General features: G+C 30.7%; 2 protein-coding genes and 1 pseudogene across 2 annotated transcripts; all 3 read right to left on the reverse strand.

Annotated features, from left to right (window-relative positions):
- Positions 1 to 1113: 1113 nt before the first annotated feature.
- On the reverse strand, positions 1114 to 1938 carry LOC128034833 (uncharacterized). Its single transcript, XM_052623688.1, has one exon. The coding sequence runs from the start codon at positions 1936 to 1938 to the stop codon at positions 1114 to 1116; it is 825 nt and encodes a 274-aa protein (XP_052479648.1).
- A 1282-nt stretch (positions 1939 to 3220) lies between these two features.
- Positions 3221 to 4947, reverse strand: LOC105803200 (UDP-glycosyltransferase 83A1-like; annotated as a pseudogene).
- An 8629-nt stretch (positions 4948 to 13576) lies between these two features.
- LOC105803199 (ethylene-response factor C3) lies at positions 13577 to 14633 on the reverse strand. The gene has a single exon (XM_012635237.2). It carries the CDS (start codon positions 14483 to 14485, stop codon positions 13808 to 13810), a length of 678 nt encoding a protein of 225 aa, XP_012490691.1. The 5' UTR covers positions 14486 to 14633; the 3' UTR covers positions 13577 to 13807.
- Between the last annotated feature and the right edge of the window lie 839 nt (positions 14634 to 15472).

A 15472-nucleotide genomic window follows, 5' to 3' on the forward strand; every position in this document is an offset into this window, starting at 1 on the left:
CCAATTTCTGTAAAAAAACTCCCAGAAGCTGTTTCCCATATATGTTTGGCTTCATCCAGAAAAGAGTCTTCCAATATCCACCAGGCTTTAAATTTGAAATGGCTTTTCGGTCTTCGTTCATCTTCTTTAGCTGTGTTAATTAAAAAAGGACAGTGATCAGAGAAAGAGTGAACCAGATGTTGAACCTTCACCATAGGGAACATAGAAATCCAATTTTCGTTTGCTACACCCCTGTCCAGTCTTTCTTGTATGCATGTTTCCGGTAAATTACCTCTTTCTCATTAAACCATCTACCAGAATATCCCACGTCAGTCAACTGGCAAAATTCTAAAGTTTCACGGAACATCTCCATTCTTTTTTCATCTTTCGGCAAACCTCTTTTTTTTTCAAAGTCGTACATAATCTCATTAAAATCTCCACACACAAACCAGGGGATTTCTTCATTTTTTTCGGAAACTTTTCAGCACTGCCCATGAATCTTCTCTATCGTACGCATATGGTGACCCATAAAACCCAGTAAGTCGCTATGAAGTATCTCTTTCATCATCAGCCACCATCACGTCAATATGTCTTTTAGAGAAATTCTGGAGCGTAACATTAGTATCATTTTGCCACGCCAAACACAACCCTCCTCTAGTACCCTCTGAATCCACCTCTATACCATTCGCAAAACCACATCTACAATGAATTCTTTCCATCCGATTTCTACAAAGCTTGGTCTCCATGAAGAAGACAATTTGGGGATTATAAATCTTCAGCGAATGCTGAAGTCTTCGAACTGTCCGTGGATTCCCCAATCCACAGACATTCCAGCTTAGTATTTTCATTGTGTCCGGTCGGCTTGCCATTTGGCAGCCGCTGATGTTAAATGATTGATTTCCACCACTTTCCTGCTTCTTACCATCAAACTGTCATTCTCTTCTCTTCCTGCACAATCTTCAATTTCCCTTCTAGATCTCTTTTTTCCTTCCTCCCCTATGATAGCAACTTCCTCCAAGTCATGTTCCATCATAATACTTGTGGCATTTCCTTTTCCTTGGCCTCAAAGATATACCTCCTTCCAGATTAAGACCAAGGATTGGATCAACAATCTTCCCAAATCTTAATTTTCCCCTATCTTCTGCTTTCTCCATTTGGACCTCTCAGATTTTCTTCACCAAGACCTCCACTATCATCATCTGTTTCCTCCCGTAACCAGATACTCTTCATTGATAGTGACCTTTGGGATTGTGCTCTGATAGAAAGATCCCATCCCAAATCTGTTATTTCTACTCCAATATTCATTTTTGTTTCGCAGAACGAATCCCTATGGCCCAATCTTCCACAGAAAAAACAAAAGAGTGACAATCTTTCATACTTAAAAGTGACGTATAAACGTCTCTCCCCATATAAAATCTGTTTCCTCCTTTTCAAAGGACGCCTTACATCAATTTGGACCCTAATTCTCATAAAGTTCCTATTTTCTTTCCCCAAGTTTGAAACGTCATATTCCAAAAAATTCCCCAAAAAATTCCCCATCTGCATAGCTAAATTTTCAGAATATAGGCCAATTGGCACCTCATGGATCTGAACCCAGAAAGGTGTGAAAACTAAAGGGACTTGTAACGGATCCTCTCCAACTTTCAATTTGTAAAGAATCAGCAGATGGTTGTTAAAGGTCCAAGGTGAACCCTTTAACACCCTGTCCATATCCACAGCATGAAAAAATTGAAACAAAAACCTTCTTTCCCCCAGATCTCGAATTCGAACACCCCGAACCGGATGCCACAAGTTTGCCATTGTACTTTTCATAGCAGAAAAATGAATCATACTAGCTGTGAGAAAACATCCCACAAGTTGAAAAAACTCACCCTCTTTTTCCCGATTTGGATCTGTTGGTATGAGAATAGCATCCTCTTCTTCCTCATTGATTGACAAGTGGGCTAATTCATTCTCCATCTTTTCCAGGTCACTACTATGGATCCACTTCCTGATGCGGTAGAAAAGACAACTGGGAAACACAGAAATCAAAGAACAAAAGTTCCACACGAACAAGAAAAACAAAGACTTCTACCAGCGGCGGCAGACAAAGAAACGTGCTAGGGTAGCAGACTTTTTTTTTTTATACAATTTTCTTTATAATGAGAAATTTAGTTTTAAAAATAAAGGGGATTTCAATTAGTGGGTCTCGGTAGTATTTAACCATTTTAATTAATGAAGTTTTGTCAATTTCAAAATCTTAAATGTGTTTTTATTAAATTATAGGAATTATGAAATTCATTAGTAATCATACATAATTGTGATAATTTGATGCAAAATTATACTAAAGTTTAAAAGATAAATGCTAAATTTTAAAAATTAGAAAACAATGGCATTAAAAAAGTTAAAGAAAAATAATTGTAAATAGTTTTTATTCAAAATTTACCAATTTTTAGGCAAATATAATTAATATTCTATTGAAATTTTAAAATAAAAAAATCGAATTGTATTTGTTAAAACAGATAATAAAAATATTTATTAAATAAAATATAAAATAATAATTTATAATATTTAAAAATTTTGTTATGTTAATGATATACTAAATATATTACATTTTATAATTTTTTCATCTAATCTCAATGTTATAGAATTAATATTTCTTTTCTTTATCATATTATTTTTGAAATTTTACGAATTTTAAAAAATATATATTTTAATTACTATATAATCAAATTTATGCATTTCATGAAATAAAAAATAGTTTATTTAAATGGTGAAGAATGGAGGACTTAATTTTAATAAAATTAAAATACTTGGTTAAGAAATTTTAGTTAGAATAAAATATGAAAGCATTTCATAACTGACATGCTATTATTCTAGGTTAGGCTTTGGATGAGTGTTAATATTCACCAAACTTTCCAACTCATAATTGGTAATTCAAACTCAATTTTATTCTTTTTAAAGATTTTCTTTACGTTATAATTACGATTATTTCTAAATTCAATAGCTGTTTAATCTTACCTACAACTCTCAGTTTGTAGTAAATATGGAATTTTGTCCCAGAAATTTAATTATTTTATTTTTAAAATTTTAAAATTCAGTTCAATCATTAAGATTATTTTGTTAAATTTAGATTTATTACAACACCATTTTTTTAATTGCGATACTACCATGTGAATGTTTTTATTTCAAAATATCACAGCAACAAATTTAAAAAAATTTATCCGTGTACTTAAATTTTAAAATCTGAAAAGTAGGGAAATTAAATTCTTGAAAATAAAAATATAAAAATTAATCTTCAAATTTGCAAATAGTATATTTACTTGATGTATGATTTCAACCAGTCAACAAAATTCTTGAATGTCTTATCAGAATTCCCACCTTCACCGACACTTTTGGTAACCATTTGCTTCAATTCAACGGCTCTTGTTTTGAAATTTTCATCACCAACCAATTGTTCCACCTTGGTTCTAATCTCTTCTTTTCTAATGGTCCCTCTTTCATCCCTTTCAAGTTTCAATCCAACCTTCCAAATATCATAAATATAACTCTCATTCAGAAACTGGTCAGAAAAGTATGGCCAACATAAGAAAGGCACCCCATTGCTTACACCTTCAATGGTGGAATTCCACCCACAGTGACTTATAAAGCAAGCAATGGAGGAATGACCCAAAACTGCTACTTGCGGTGCCCAACAAACAATCTTACCTTGATTGCTCACTCTTTCTTTAAACCCTTGTGGGTAAAACTGGTGTTTTCCTTTGATAATATCCTCTCTTACTACCCGAAGGAATGGCTTCTTGGTGAGTTCAAGTCCCAATGCTAACTCTTGGAATTGGATTTCGTCAAAAACTGTGGAACTACCAAATGCGACATATATGACTAAACCAGGTGACTGTTGATTCAGCCACTGCAAACAAGTCGGATCCTTGGACCAAAAATTCCCTGATAAGTTTCTGAACCGATTGGTTGCTGAAAGTAGACCTATGGGTAAGACTTTAGGAACCAAGTTGCACGCTTCTGGCTCCAACTCCAAACTTGAGTTATAAAGTACCCAATCTGTTGTTTCCACAGCTTTGTTGTTTATTAGCCTTAAAAAATCAAACATAAATTTTTGTGTTGAAGGAGAGTTACCAAAGTTAAGCCATGCAAAATTCATCGGGTGTACAACCGGCGTCATTGGTGACAACTGAAACATCTTATGTTTCATAAGTAGAGTGCCTGCAAAAACAAATTTAAATATTCATTGATAAACCATTTTTAATTTTTTTTTGGCGTTATTCAGGAGTTAAAATCACATTTTGTATTGACTATTCTGGAATTCACTCACTTAAAAATGAGATTAGCGTCTTACCATTGTCATCAATCAATCCATCTTCAATAAGCTTCGGGCTACGAAGGAAGAACATTAGCTGAAACATCGACGTGGGCCACAAGCCCGCTGTAGGAATCCCCAACTCCGCTGCAACATCAAACGCCAACCCCAGGCTTATATCAGCTAAAACACATGAAATCTTATCATCATCAAATCAATTAACCTTATCAATTAACTCCTTCAGTTGACCAGGCATAACCTGGCATAATCTTTCAGTTAAATTCCCTATCTGATTCCTATCTTCCCCATCTTCCAACCCATCGGGGACTGAAACTAGATGAAGTAAGCCATTTTCATCCAGCTTCTTGCCCAGAGCATCGATGACTCTCATGATTAAACTCGGTGTTAACAAAGCTGATTTTGATGCCTTGTTTTGCTAAATTTTGGGATAGTTCCATGAAAGGAATAACATGACCTTGTGCTGGATATGGGACTACCAAAAGATGTGGATTCCCCATTTTCGAAACTAAAGGTTTTTTATAACTTAGAGCTCACACACTGATCTATTATTTATGGGAACAACTTGGGGCCAATACCCATTTCCATTGCTATCCTAGTAGAATTTAAAACGTTTTCATTGAAGCTTTACTTGGTTAAGTGTGAAGGAAGTTTGATTGGTAGAGTTGAAAAATGGATAGAAAGAAAATAGAATATTTGAAAAATACATAATTTTGAATTAGCGGACACATATTATTTATTTTTTTTCCTTTCATCTTTTCAATTTGGAATGATTGCTCACAATTGATTTTATTTTCACTTTTCCACTCCTTATTTCTTTCTCTCCACTTTTTTACACATCCGAGTGCATCATTAATTTTGTTTTTAGTGTAAGTATGAATATATGTTAAATACAATTAAATTATTTATTAAATTTTTTACATTAGAAGAACCTTAGACTTCACCTCCTCCTACCCATGATGTTGCTAATTGAATTTAGCTTTGATTGGCCTATAAAGATTGGTAAATAGAATTGTTGGAAATTTGGCTCTGTATACAATTTTCTAAAACAACAATAAAAACTATAAAAATAACTTAAACCAAATTAAAGATAAAATATTAATATGGTTCGAGATTAAAGCAATATATATGCTTGGAAGATAGGAGTGAAGAATGATTTGTTGAAATAGTACCCTGGCCCTCAAACAGGTTTGTCTGGCTGGAAGTGTTTCATTTAACAGGTTGGCAGAGGTATGCGGGGTCGCTGATTTCCCTTTTGGATTGTACCATCGGTAAGCTGAGCGTTTCGGTGGTGAAGACGATGAAAAGAAAAAAAGTACTTTTTGGCTGTCATTTTAATTTCTTTTACAAAAATGACTTTTCACATTGCACCCACTAATCACTTGTTCCCAAAAATTACTCTTTTTTAAATAATGACATTTTAATTTTATAAAAAAATTATTTTAGCCTTTTATTTAATTTCTTTTCTCATTTTTAACTCTTGAATTTATAATTTTTATCAAATCACCCTAAAATAGATGAAAAACTAACATTTGTTAATTTTGTTGACATGGCATCTACGTGGATTGTCACGTAAATATATTAGCATTTAATTAATTTTTAAATTTTAAAAATATTTAAAATATTTTTTAATAATTTTAATTTTTAAAATGGTTTTATAATTTTAAATTTTAAAAATTAACATGTATGCATCGTTAACAAAGTTAAAAACTTTAACTTTTCATTTCTTTTGAGTGATTTAACAAAAAAACAAGTTTAAGAGCTAAAATATAAAAATTTAAATAGAAGTTTAAAATAACATTTTAAGAAAGTTTAAGGGCTAATAAGTTATTATGAATTTTTTACCTTAATTCTGTTTAATTTAGGTATTTTTATTTTTATTAATTTAATTTTTAATAAAAGTAGGAAACAAAAGATAAAAAAGAAATAGGTATTTATTTTTAAAATAAATAATTAATTAGATTATATATTCAAATTTTAAAAAATATATTATATTTGATTGACTAAAATGAAAATAAAATAAATTGGAAAGACAGTGCATTAAATGTCTGGGAAAGAAAAAAGGGTAAACTACAAAGTTGGTCACGTAATGTTTATAAATTTTCATTTTAGGCATAAAAAAAAGTTACAATATAGGCATTGTCATTACATACTATTATCATTTTAGTTACTGTTATTACATATTTTTATCATTTTGGTCACTCATCGATAATTTTTCATTAGATGCACTTAATTTAGTCACCCAACTTTAATAAGTTTTTTTTGGTCATTCATTTATCTTTTTTAATTTCTTTTATTTTTAAAAGAATTAATTTTAGTTTTTTCTTTTAATAAGGGGAAAATTGGGGTTAGAAAAATTATTTTATTTTTAAATTTTTATTTCTTTTTAGAATTAATTTTAATTTTTCTCTTGTAAAAGAAATACAAAGATTACTTGGCTTTTTATAGGAAAGCTTATGAGGTTATACAAAAATACACTATATTTTTAATTAAACAAATCGAGTCTTAATTATACAGATTAAATCATTTTATAAAAATTATATTTTAATATATAAATGATTTGAATTAAATTATTATACAAACTCCAAATTAATTAGAATTAAATTTAAATATAATGAGTAAATTTTAGCTCAAAATATACTATATGAAAATTTCAAGACTTAATTTACTACTTTTATATTTTGTCAAAATGGGTCTATTTTATGTACAATTCTTTTAATATAATGTATTTTAACAACAAATATATATTAAATTTAGTTTGAATCAATTTACAGTTTGTATTAAGATTAAAAAAACATTTTGTACATTTTATAATTAAATTTACATAAATTATTTTTGATATATAATTAATTTTATTTTAAAATAAAAAAGAAACTTATCAAATTTGATTTAATATGGACCGATTGTTCGAGCCCACACTCGAAGCAATTTGTGGTATGAGAATAGTGAAAAAATTTGTTGGGTTGAAAATCGGGAAGGTCTAAGATCCGTCTCGTAGAAAGCACAATTATTTTTTGGAAAAAAGTTTATTAATATATATATCACAAATTGACTCGATTTTCAAAGTTTTAATTTTTCACTTTGACAGAAAACCATTTTCTAAATCGAATTTTTTTCAACATAAACCACAATGCAACAAGTAAATCACACACTCTCACTCCCCAAGTATAGAGATCACACATTTATACCTAAAAACCAGAATACTTACCTCCAAATTCTCTCCCTGAGAACTTGTGTAGTAAACACCCAATGTTTATAATTTAGTTTGCACTTGCTCACGAAACAATTCCTCAATGAACAGATTCAAGTGCTCTCCATATGCTCACATTATATAGCCTAGACAAGCCTCCAAGCATATATCAAATTCGGCATGCTAACATAGAATTTAAGTGAATAGAAAGCAACTCATTGAAAATAGCAATTACAACACTAACATTCAGAGTACGATCTGTCGAAGATATGATCTCTAAAAGTCAACAACATAATCTCAATCAAAACTCCTAAAAGCTAAGATTGATTCACTCAAATCCAGTCCAACCTTCAATAGCCAGGGATTGGTTTCAGTATAATATCTTTAAAATATGAGCATATTCATTAGTCTAAATTTTTTTTTCATTAAATTGTTAATTCAAATATTTAGTGATTATTATTATTTTCTTCTCATTTTAATAGTAAATTACTCCATTTATATGGAGAAAGATTAAATTATAATTAAAAACAAAATCCGCAAGTGGGTTATTCTACATTTTACTCTTTTGGTTTATTATAATATTTTATAAGTTTTACAAATACTAAACTATTGAATTAATGTGAATAAATCATGTTTGCATGTATTCATGGATTATATAATGTTTTTATTTTCGAGTTATTTATAAAACTATAAATGATAGTGGTTGTTGAATTTGGGGATTAGATTTAGAAATTTTGAGGGATTTGGTGGGTGTTAATTAATAATTAACTCAAACTGGGTTGCCAGTTTTATTTCTAAATTAAGACTAATATTTCTTATTCATGCAAGTGGGAAAAATTAAATTAAGACTCTATTAGTTTCTTTATTTCTTAAAATAGTATCTGTCTTTCCATTGTTTTTAATTTGGATCCCAGCATTTTATAATCACTTTACACTTTTGTTGAGCTAATAAAACCACTTGCTTTTCTTTTTTAATGTTTAGTAAATAATTTTTAACTTAAAACAAAGTTTGGTACCAATTTAAAACTGAAAAGTAAAATAAACAATTTGAAACCAAGGTCTGGGATTTTACATTTAGAACTTGTTGAAAATAATATTTTGAGTTTATATAGATTTTAAGCTAATTCATTAATTAAATTTTAATTTAAAACACATATATAATTTGAACTTTTCTTATTTAATAAATTATATATTTTTAATCAAAACAATCAAAAATAAGAAAAATGAAGTCTATTTCCTTGAATAGCATCTCTATCTGACATAGATATAGAACACTCCGATATAAAACACTCACATTGAGTATTTAAGTCATTCAAACTTAAAGAGTTGATTGATGTCCGTAGGACATGCAAGGTTGATCGAGGACTCGGAGGAGGGACCAAGCCATATGAAGTGGTGAGATCAGGGAGCACAAGCAGTTCAAGTCATGCACATAGGAAGGGAGTACCATTAGAGGCTTCGCCTCAAGATAAAGCATGGTGTGACTAGACGTCGTCCTTGAAGTTTGGACATTTATGACAAATAGTCCTTAGTAAGATTTTAAGAAATTCTTGTAAACAAACCGTCTGAGTAGAGATAGAAATGAATTGAAGGATTATTACTTTTATTTCTTCATTATTAAATAGTTTTACTTTTAGACTGTTTTAATAGTAACTAAGTTAGCCAAATTTAAGTATAGGTCCATTTGTGACGCTCCATTCTTAGATTCGGCGAACAAGTCAAGTGTGGGGTGTTACAGATTCCATGTAAACTACTTTGGTTTTTGAAGTTAAAAGAAAAGATAGTGTGGTTAAGGAATTTATGAACACTTTCAATTATATTTCAAAGCATGCGAGACCCATGTCAAAGTTTGAATCATTGAGTTTACACTTGAGATTTTTGAAGGATTTGAAGTCCTCAATTAAAGAGCCATTACAAAAATACTGTAAGGTAAAGCGGTGGCATGGTAAAAGATTTGCTTGAAAATGAATTGAGCTAAGGTGGTATATTTTCTTATTAAAATCACCACTTAAGCTAAGTCTTGGAAAGTTGAAATTGTGTTAGCCAGAATTGATTTGGATTTTGGAGACATTTATTTATGAAGCAGTAAAAACTTCTTCTGCAAAGACTTATGTACTGTTGGAGAGGTGGTGTAGATCATCAGGATGCTGTCATCAAGCTTTTGGATGCTAATCTAAAATAATTATGCCAAGACTATAACTAAGGTGATCATTGGGAGACAACCCAAGTCTTTAGTTTTTTTTTTTTTTTCTAATTATTATTTACTTTATTCTATTTTCCTTTATTTTTCGTAATTTTTTTAGATTGGTTAATTATTTTATCTTTATTTTTAGCTTGTTTTTAGGAAGGTACGAAAGTTGTTGATAATATAACTCCATGACAGTTAGTTGAAGTGTGACTACAAAAGATAGAAATGAAGGACTCATTTCGTTAAAGCGAAATTTATTTTCATTGGAGTAGAATCTATTTCCTTTGGAGTGAAACTAGGCAAAGAGTTTGCTAAATTTTCTGTTGAGGCAAAAAAAAAAATATTTGTTGGAGCGAACTTAGTTTGCTAAGTTTTCCGCTAGAGTGGACATGGAAACCAATCAATGAGGGACATGTGTGGCATATCCAACCTTCACCAGCAGCCACCACCACCCCTTTCAATCCCACAGAACCAATGCACCCCTTCCAACAACCACCTTTCCTAGTCTGAATCCATCACCTTTTGGATCCGACGAATGTGGCCTTTGAAGCTTATTAGGGGAGCTTGTGTTCCTTCTCTTTCATGGTGTCTCTCTTATTATGTCACTTGGATTTTAGTTTATTTTTGAGGTGAAATCATAAGTGAAACTTAATTAAAAGAATGATTTAAGCATTGTTTGGATCGTTTGTGCCTTTAAAGCTAATATTGCACATATGAATATCCCTAAGCTTATATAGACCATTTTCTTTGTTCTTTTTTTCACCCTTTATGATTTATTGTTTCGCTTATAGCCTAGTCGAAATTAAGCCTTAGTGTTTAACCATTTTTAATCTTTTGTTTGTTTAATTTAAATGTTAGTGCTTAATGCATTTATCTTTTTAACTAAAAGTATCGATTGGGATAGACAGAGACATCGAGGAAGATATTTTGGATGAGAGAGATTAAAGCATGATTTTTTTTTGAATGGAAAGAAAAACGTAATTTGCAATAAATAAAATTTTGGTAGCAAATCAGTGCTTGTTATTAAGAAAAAGAGATGAGAAAGACTAATTTAGATTACATATGACAATGACCATCACTTTACATAAATTTCACCTACTTTAATTTAAAATTCCTAATGTAGTGTTAAAAAATGAACGTATACTATACTAGGTACTTAAACAGTTTTCTACTAATATTTTACATCTTCATTCTTTTCCTTTTTATCATCTAGGAAACACCACTGTCAGCTTACATTTTCAATTATATAATCAATTTTTATTATGTGAGGATTTTTAAAAATTTTTCTTATTTTTGTATTTATTATTTTATAAAAATCTCTATTATTTAATTAAAATTTTAAATATTAATGGATAAATAATAAAGGTCCATAGCTGAAGTTAAGCTTTTGTATATATGAATTATTTTTATTTTTATTTTTAAATATTTGAGTTTTTATTCATCCAAACCAGCAAACTTTTGCTGAATTATTATTATTATTATAAAGTGAGGCGAACGGTTAAATAGGCCAAATATATCTTTCTTTCTTTTCTTTTCTTTTTTTTTAATTCGTCATTTAAGTTGTTGTTTTTGAAGATTTAGATAAATAAGTCGACTTTAGAGAGTGTGTGTCAAAGCACGTGTGCTTTCCTCTAACAGTACAAATTCAAACGTATCAATAGTGTGACCTTAATTTTCTATGAATACCATTTCATTTTTCATTTTTTTTCACTAAAATCCAACTCTTTCTGTTCTCTCTAAACTCTCAATTCTCTCAATTTTTTAAGATTTGTTCGAAATTTTCCAATACATTTGTAATTCGTAGATTATTCATTTCGATTAGATTTTCATGAATGACAAGTTCTTTTATTTGTTTTGACAACAAGCACATTTCTGCTGCTCAATCGGTAATGGTAAAGAAAAATTTTAAATTTCATTATTTTCAATTAACTTAATTTTAAAGTTTTAATTTCTTTTATTTTGTTGATATAAATAGGTAGATGATCATATTTTGGAGGGGTTCAAAGACAATTTATCAAAGAGCGCACCCAATAAAATTCGTGGTTATTTACAAGATACGATATCCTTACCTGCTTCACGTATATTCAGGGACTGTAAATTAAATTCTTAATGGCATTTCAACTCCTGAAAGTGAATATATAAATGAAAATCACAGACGACGGCTAAAGTTATAAAACTCGACTTATATGAGATTATTCATCTTTATATGTATAGTTGACATTTTCAATACATTACCCATTTAAAAGTTATATTTATATTTTATTATTTAACATCTTCATCAGAAGATCAGACCTTAGCTCCTTTTTTTAGTCTAATTAAAACGTGGATGTTTTCAACTTGCAACTTCACCTAATTAGTCATCTCAATGGTCGAAAAGTTAAGTTAAAATTAAGGATATATTAAGTATCTAATTTTTAGATTTTACAAATATAATTAAAAGCTTGATAAATATCTTATAGAGATGTACTAAAATAAATATTTATAAAAAAAAGACACATAACCATTTTTAAAATTGTTTACTAATATACCAAATATTAACTCATATATTAATAAGAATATATAAATAATTTAATTTTAAAAATATTTTATAATCCCTCTTTTAAAAAATCACCTCTAACAAAAACTATCTCAATTGAAAATCGGGTGGTTAAAATGGGACTGGATCTGTATATTAGTTGGCCGATTAATCTGCCAATACAAATTGATTGAACCGGGAATTGAATTGAATATTTTTTTAATGATTAATAAATATTAAAATAGAGTAGATATTGTTTCTGTCTGCGAAGAGACATGTTAAACAAAGTCCATTATGTTTGATCTCTTGTTTGGAATTTGCGAATGATAGTTCATCTTAATTTCTGGATTTCAGATAATTAAATTCAACTTGTCGTTTCTTTTGTCTTATCTGAAAACATCTATAGAAATAATTCAGATTTTATTTGTTTTAAATTCCATGTTGATCTCTTTTAACTTGAACTGCGACTTGTATATTTAATTAGCTTATTCTAATTTAATTTTTGTTATTTTTTAAATAAACTGTCTTATTCTTTTACAAAATAAATTACTCAAATCAACCTCTCCACTTTGTTATGAGTAAATTAAATATTTATATCAACATTTTTTTAAGACAATCTAAACCTGAAATCCAATGTCAATGCTACCTTAATACTACAAAACTGTGAAATCTATCAACTCTTACCCTCTTTTTTATATACCATTTACTTAAAATTTTGTAAAATCAATGTCTTTTTTTCTTCTTCTGAATTCAAAGATGTATTCAACGTTTCTAATCCACATGATATGACTCAATGGTTGTCTTTTGCTTTTCTTTATCCTTTCACCACACTTGAAGCTTACGTAAGTCTAATTTACATATTTGGATAATTGGATTCTCAATCTAAATTTTGTCTTAATTTAAATTTCATTAAATATGATATGGGCATCATTATTACTATAAGAGAGCGTGAGCTGGAGTATTGAAGTATATTGAAACGCATTATCTTAAGAAAAACTATGAATAATTCCAATTATTACATCAAAAGAACATAACTTATATATACTTATTGATATTTGTTTATCTCAATACTAGAATTGAGTTTGTGGTTGAGTATGCTGTAGACTTGGTTTAAAATTCTCAAATGAAAATATTTACGACTAGACTTTAGTCTTTCAGCATTTGTTGTCTTATCTCATTCATGGAATTGTGTTTTTTTTCCCTTCACATATACTATTTACAGGAATTAGTATTATTTTTTTAGTTACAAATTAATTTAACAAATTTGATCATTTCTATGCGTAGACCTAGTCTGCAATCTTTAAACGATATATATAAATAAAGTGGGTCATACAGGAGGAAGCAGTTAGAATCCTGCCCCGCAGCATTCCGCGATAATTGAAGCAGACAATATGAAAGGTGAATTTTATCTACATTTTCCAAAGTTTCAACTTTACAAGAAAAAGGGAAAAAAAACATAAAACCAACTAAACAAATAAAATCAGATAAGATGAAACATGAAACAAGATTGGGCACTTCTAAAGTTCACCCTCCATCAACAAAACTTGCGACCTCCCCGGATTCAATGAGACCAAGAAAAGAAAAGAAAAGAAAAAGTTAGAGAGAGAGACAGAGAGAGAAATTCTACCAAGGAACATTAGCCTCCGTTTCACATGAAGTTAGAAGCTGTTCCAAGTAATCAGCTCCTAAATCCTCCAACACCACTAAATTTTGATGTTGCAATGGCGTTGGGGCCACGTTTTGTTTGGTGTTTTTGTTGCTGGACTTGGATCTTTTCCTTAAGCAGTGCCTCTTTTTAAGAGCCACAACAGGGGAGCAACCCTCCTCACATCGATACTTGATGTCCTGAAGCGATTCCCTCACCACTTCCACCGGGAAATTCAGAGTAGCCAATGACCCTTTCATCGAAAATGCGGCTTGATCGTAGGCTATGGCGGCTGCTTCGGCGCTGTCAAATGTTCCAAGCCAGACCCTGACGCCATTCCTGGTCGAGTCTCTAATCTCGGCGGCGTATTTCCCCCAGGGCCTCTTCCTCACCCCTCTGTAACTTTTTTCCTTCTTGGGATGATTAGCGTCAGAGGTGACCTCTTCCTCCCTCACACTGTTGGTGGAGTTGGACTCTGTGGATTCCTTGGGTCCATCACCCAAAGAATCCATCCAAATCATTTCGTCTAAGTCATTGAAGCTGAAAGGAATGGAAATATTGTAGTCAAGAAGAAGGTCGTCCCAGCAACCAAACGATGATGATTCAGGGGAGAAGTCTGGTGTAGTTGAATTTTGGAATAAAGTGGGTTCTTCCATAACCGCGGGGACTTGGCTTTAGATTTTGGCGATCGAGGTTGTTGTTGTTTTCTCTGTGGGAGGGGATGATGAACTGTGTTTTGGTCTCAGCAACATTTGAAGTACCCTTTTGACACTTTATATACCAGATAGTAAGGGCAGATTTGAACTAGAATTATTTTTCCTTCTTAAAGAAAATGGATTAAAATTTGGAGAAGAGATGAAAACGAAGATTAATTACGCACGTGAGTCAATAGTGACGTACGGCGGCGGGGTTGCACCCAAAATTGCTTAAGATGTGATGGATACTGCAATATCACCACCCTTTGGCTTCTTTCACCCACGTGGCAGAAGCTTTTCGATACAACGTGGCATGGAATTTCCTCTTTATTAGGAAGCAGCTTTGATAGATGGTGCTGCCTAAAAGGAAGTTTTCATAACCTCAGCAGAATTTTATAAAATGTTTTAGGAATTTTGTAAGTTTAATAATTTACTTAGTAGTTTTTTTTTTGTAAATTTATTCAATTTGTTTTCTTATAAAATAAAAAATCACCATTATCCTAATCAAACCAAAATTTATTGTTTATTAGATTTGATAAAGACTGGGTGGATTTCAATTGATATTTGGTTTGCTTTCTGAGAAATCAAATTACTGCAGGGTAAGCACATTTTTTAAAAAGATGAGTCTGAAATGGCAAACCTCCATCCTTATACACACCCACACACTGCCCTGCTTATCCTTGCTTTCCTTTCACATTGTTTTCATGTTAACTGTTTTTCTCACGCATGATTAATCACCAAGTAGAACATTTAACTACGCCTTTTCTTGGCACATCACTGGGTCAATGTTGCTCTACTTCAATCACTTCTTTATGCTCCACTTTTACAGTATTTAGCCCCATGCACTCAATCAAACGTAATTGGCAATTTCCTATCAACCAAAAGAAATGCCTAATAACTGTTTGGGTTTGGTGGGAATAACAACCATGCTAAATAACCCTACACATA

This window comes from Gossypium raimondii, chromosome 11, assembly GCF_025698545.1.
Source record: "Gossypium raimondii isolate GPD5lz chromosome 11, ASM2569854v1, whole genome shotgun sequence".
NCBI classification, from domain to species: Eukaryota; Viridiplantae; Streptophyta; class Magnoliopsida; order Malvales; family Malvaceae; genus Gossypium; species Gossypium raimondii.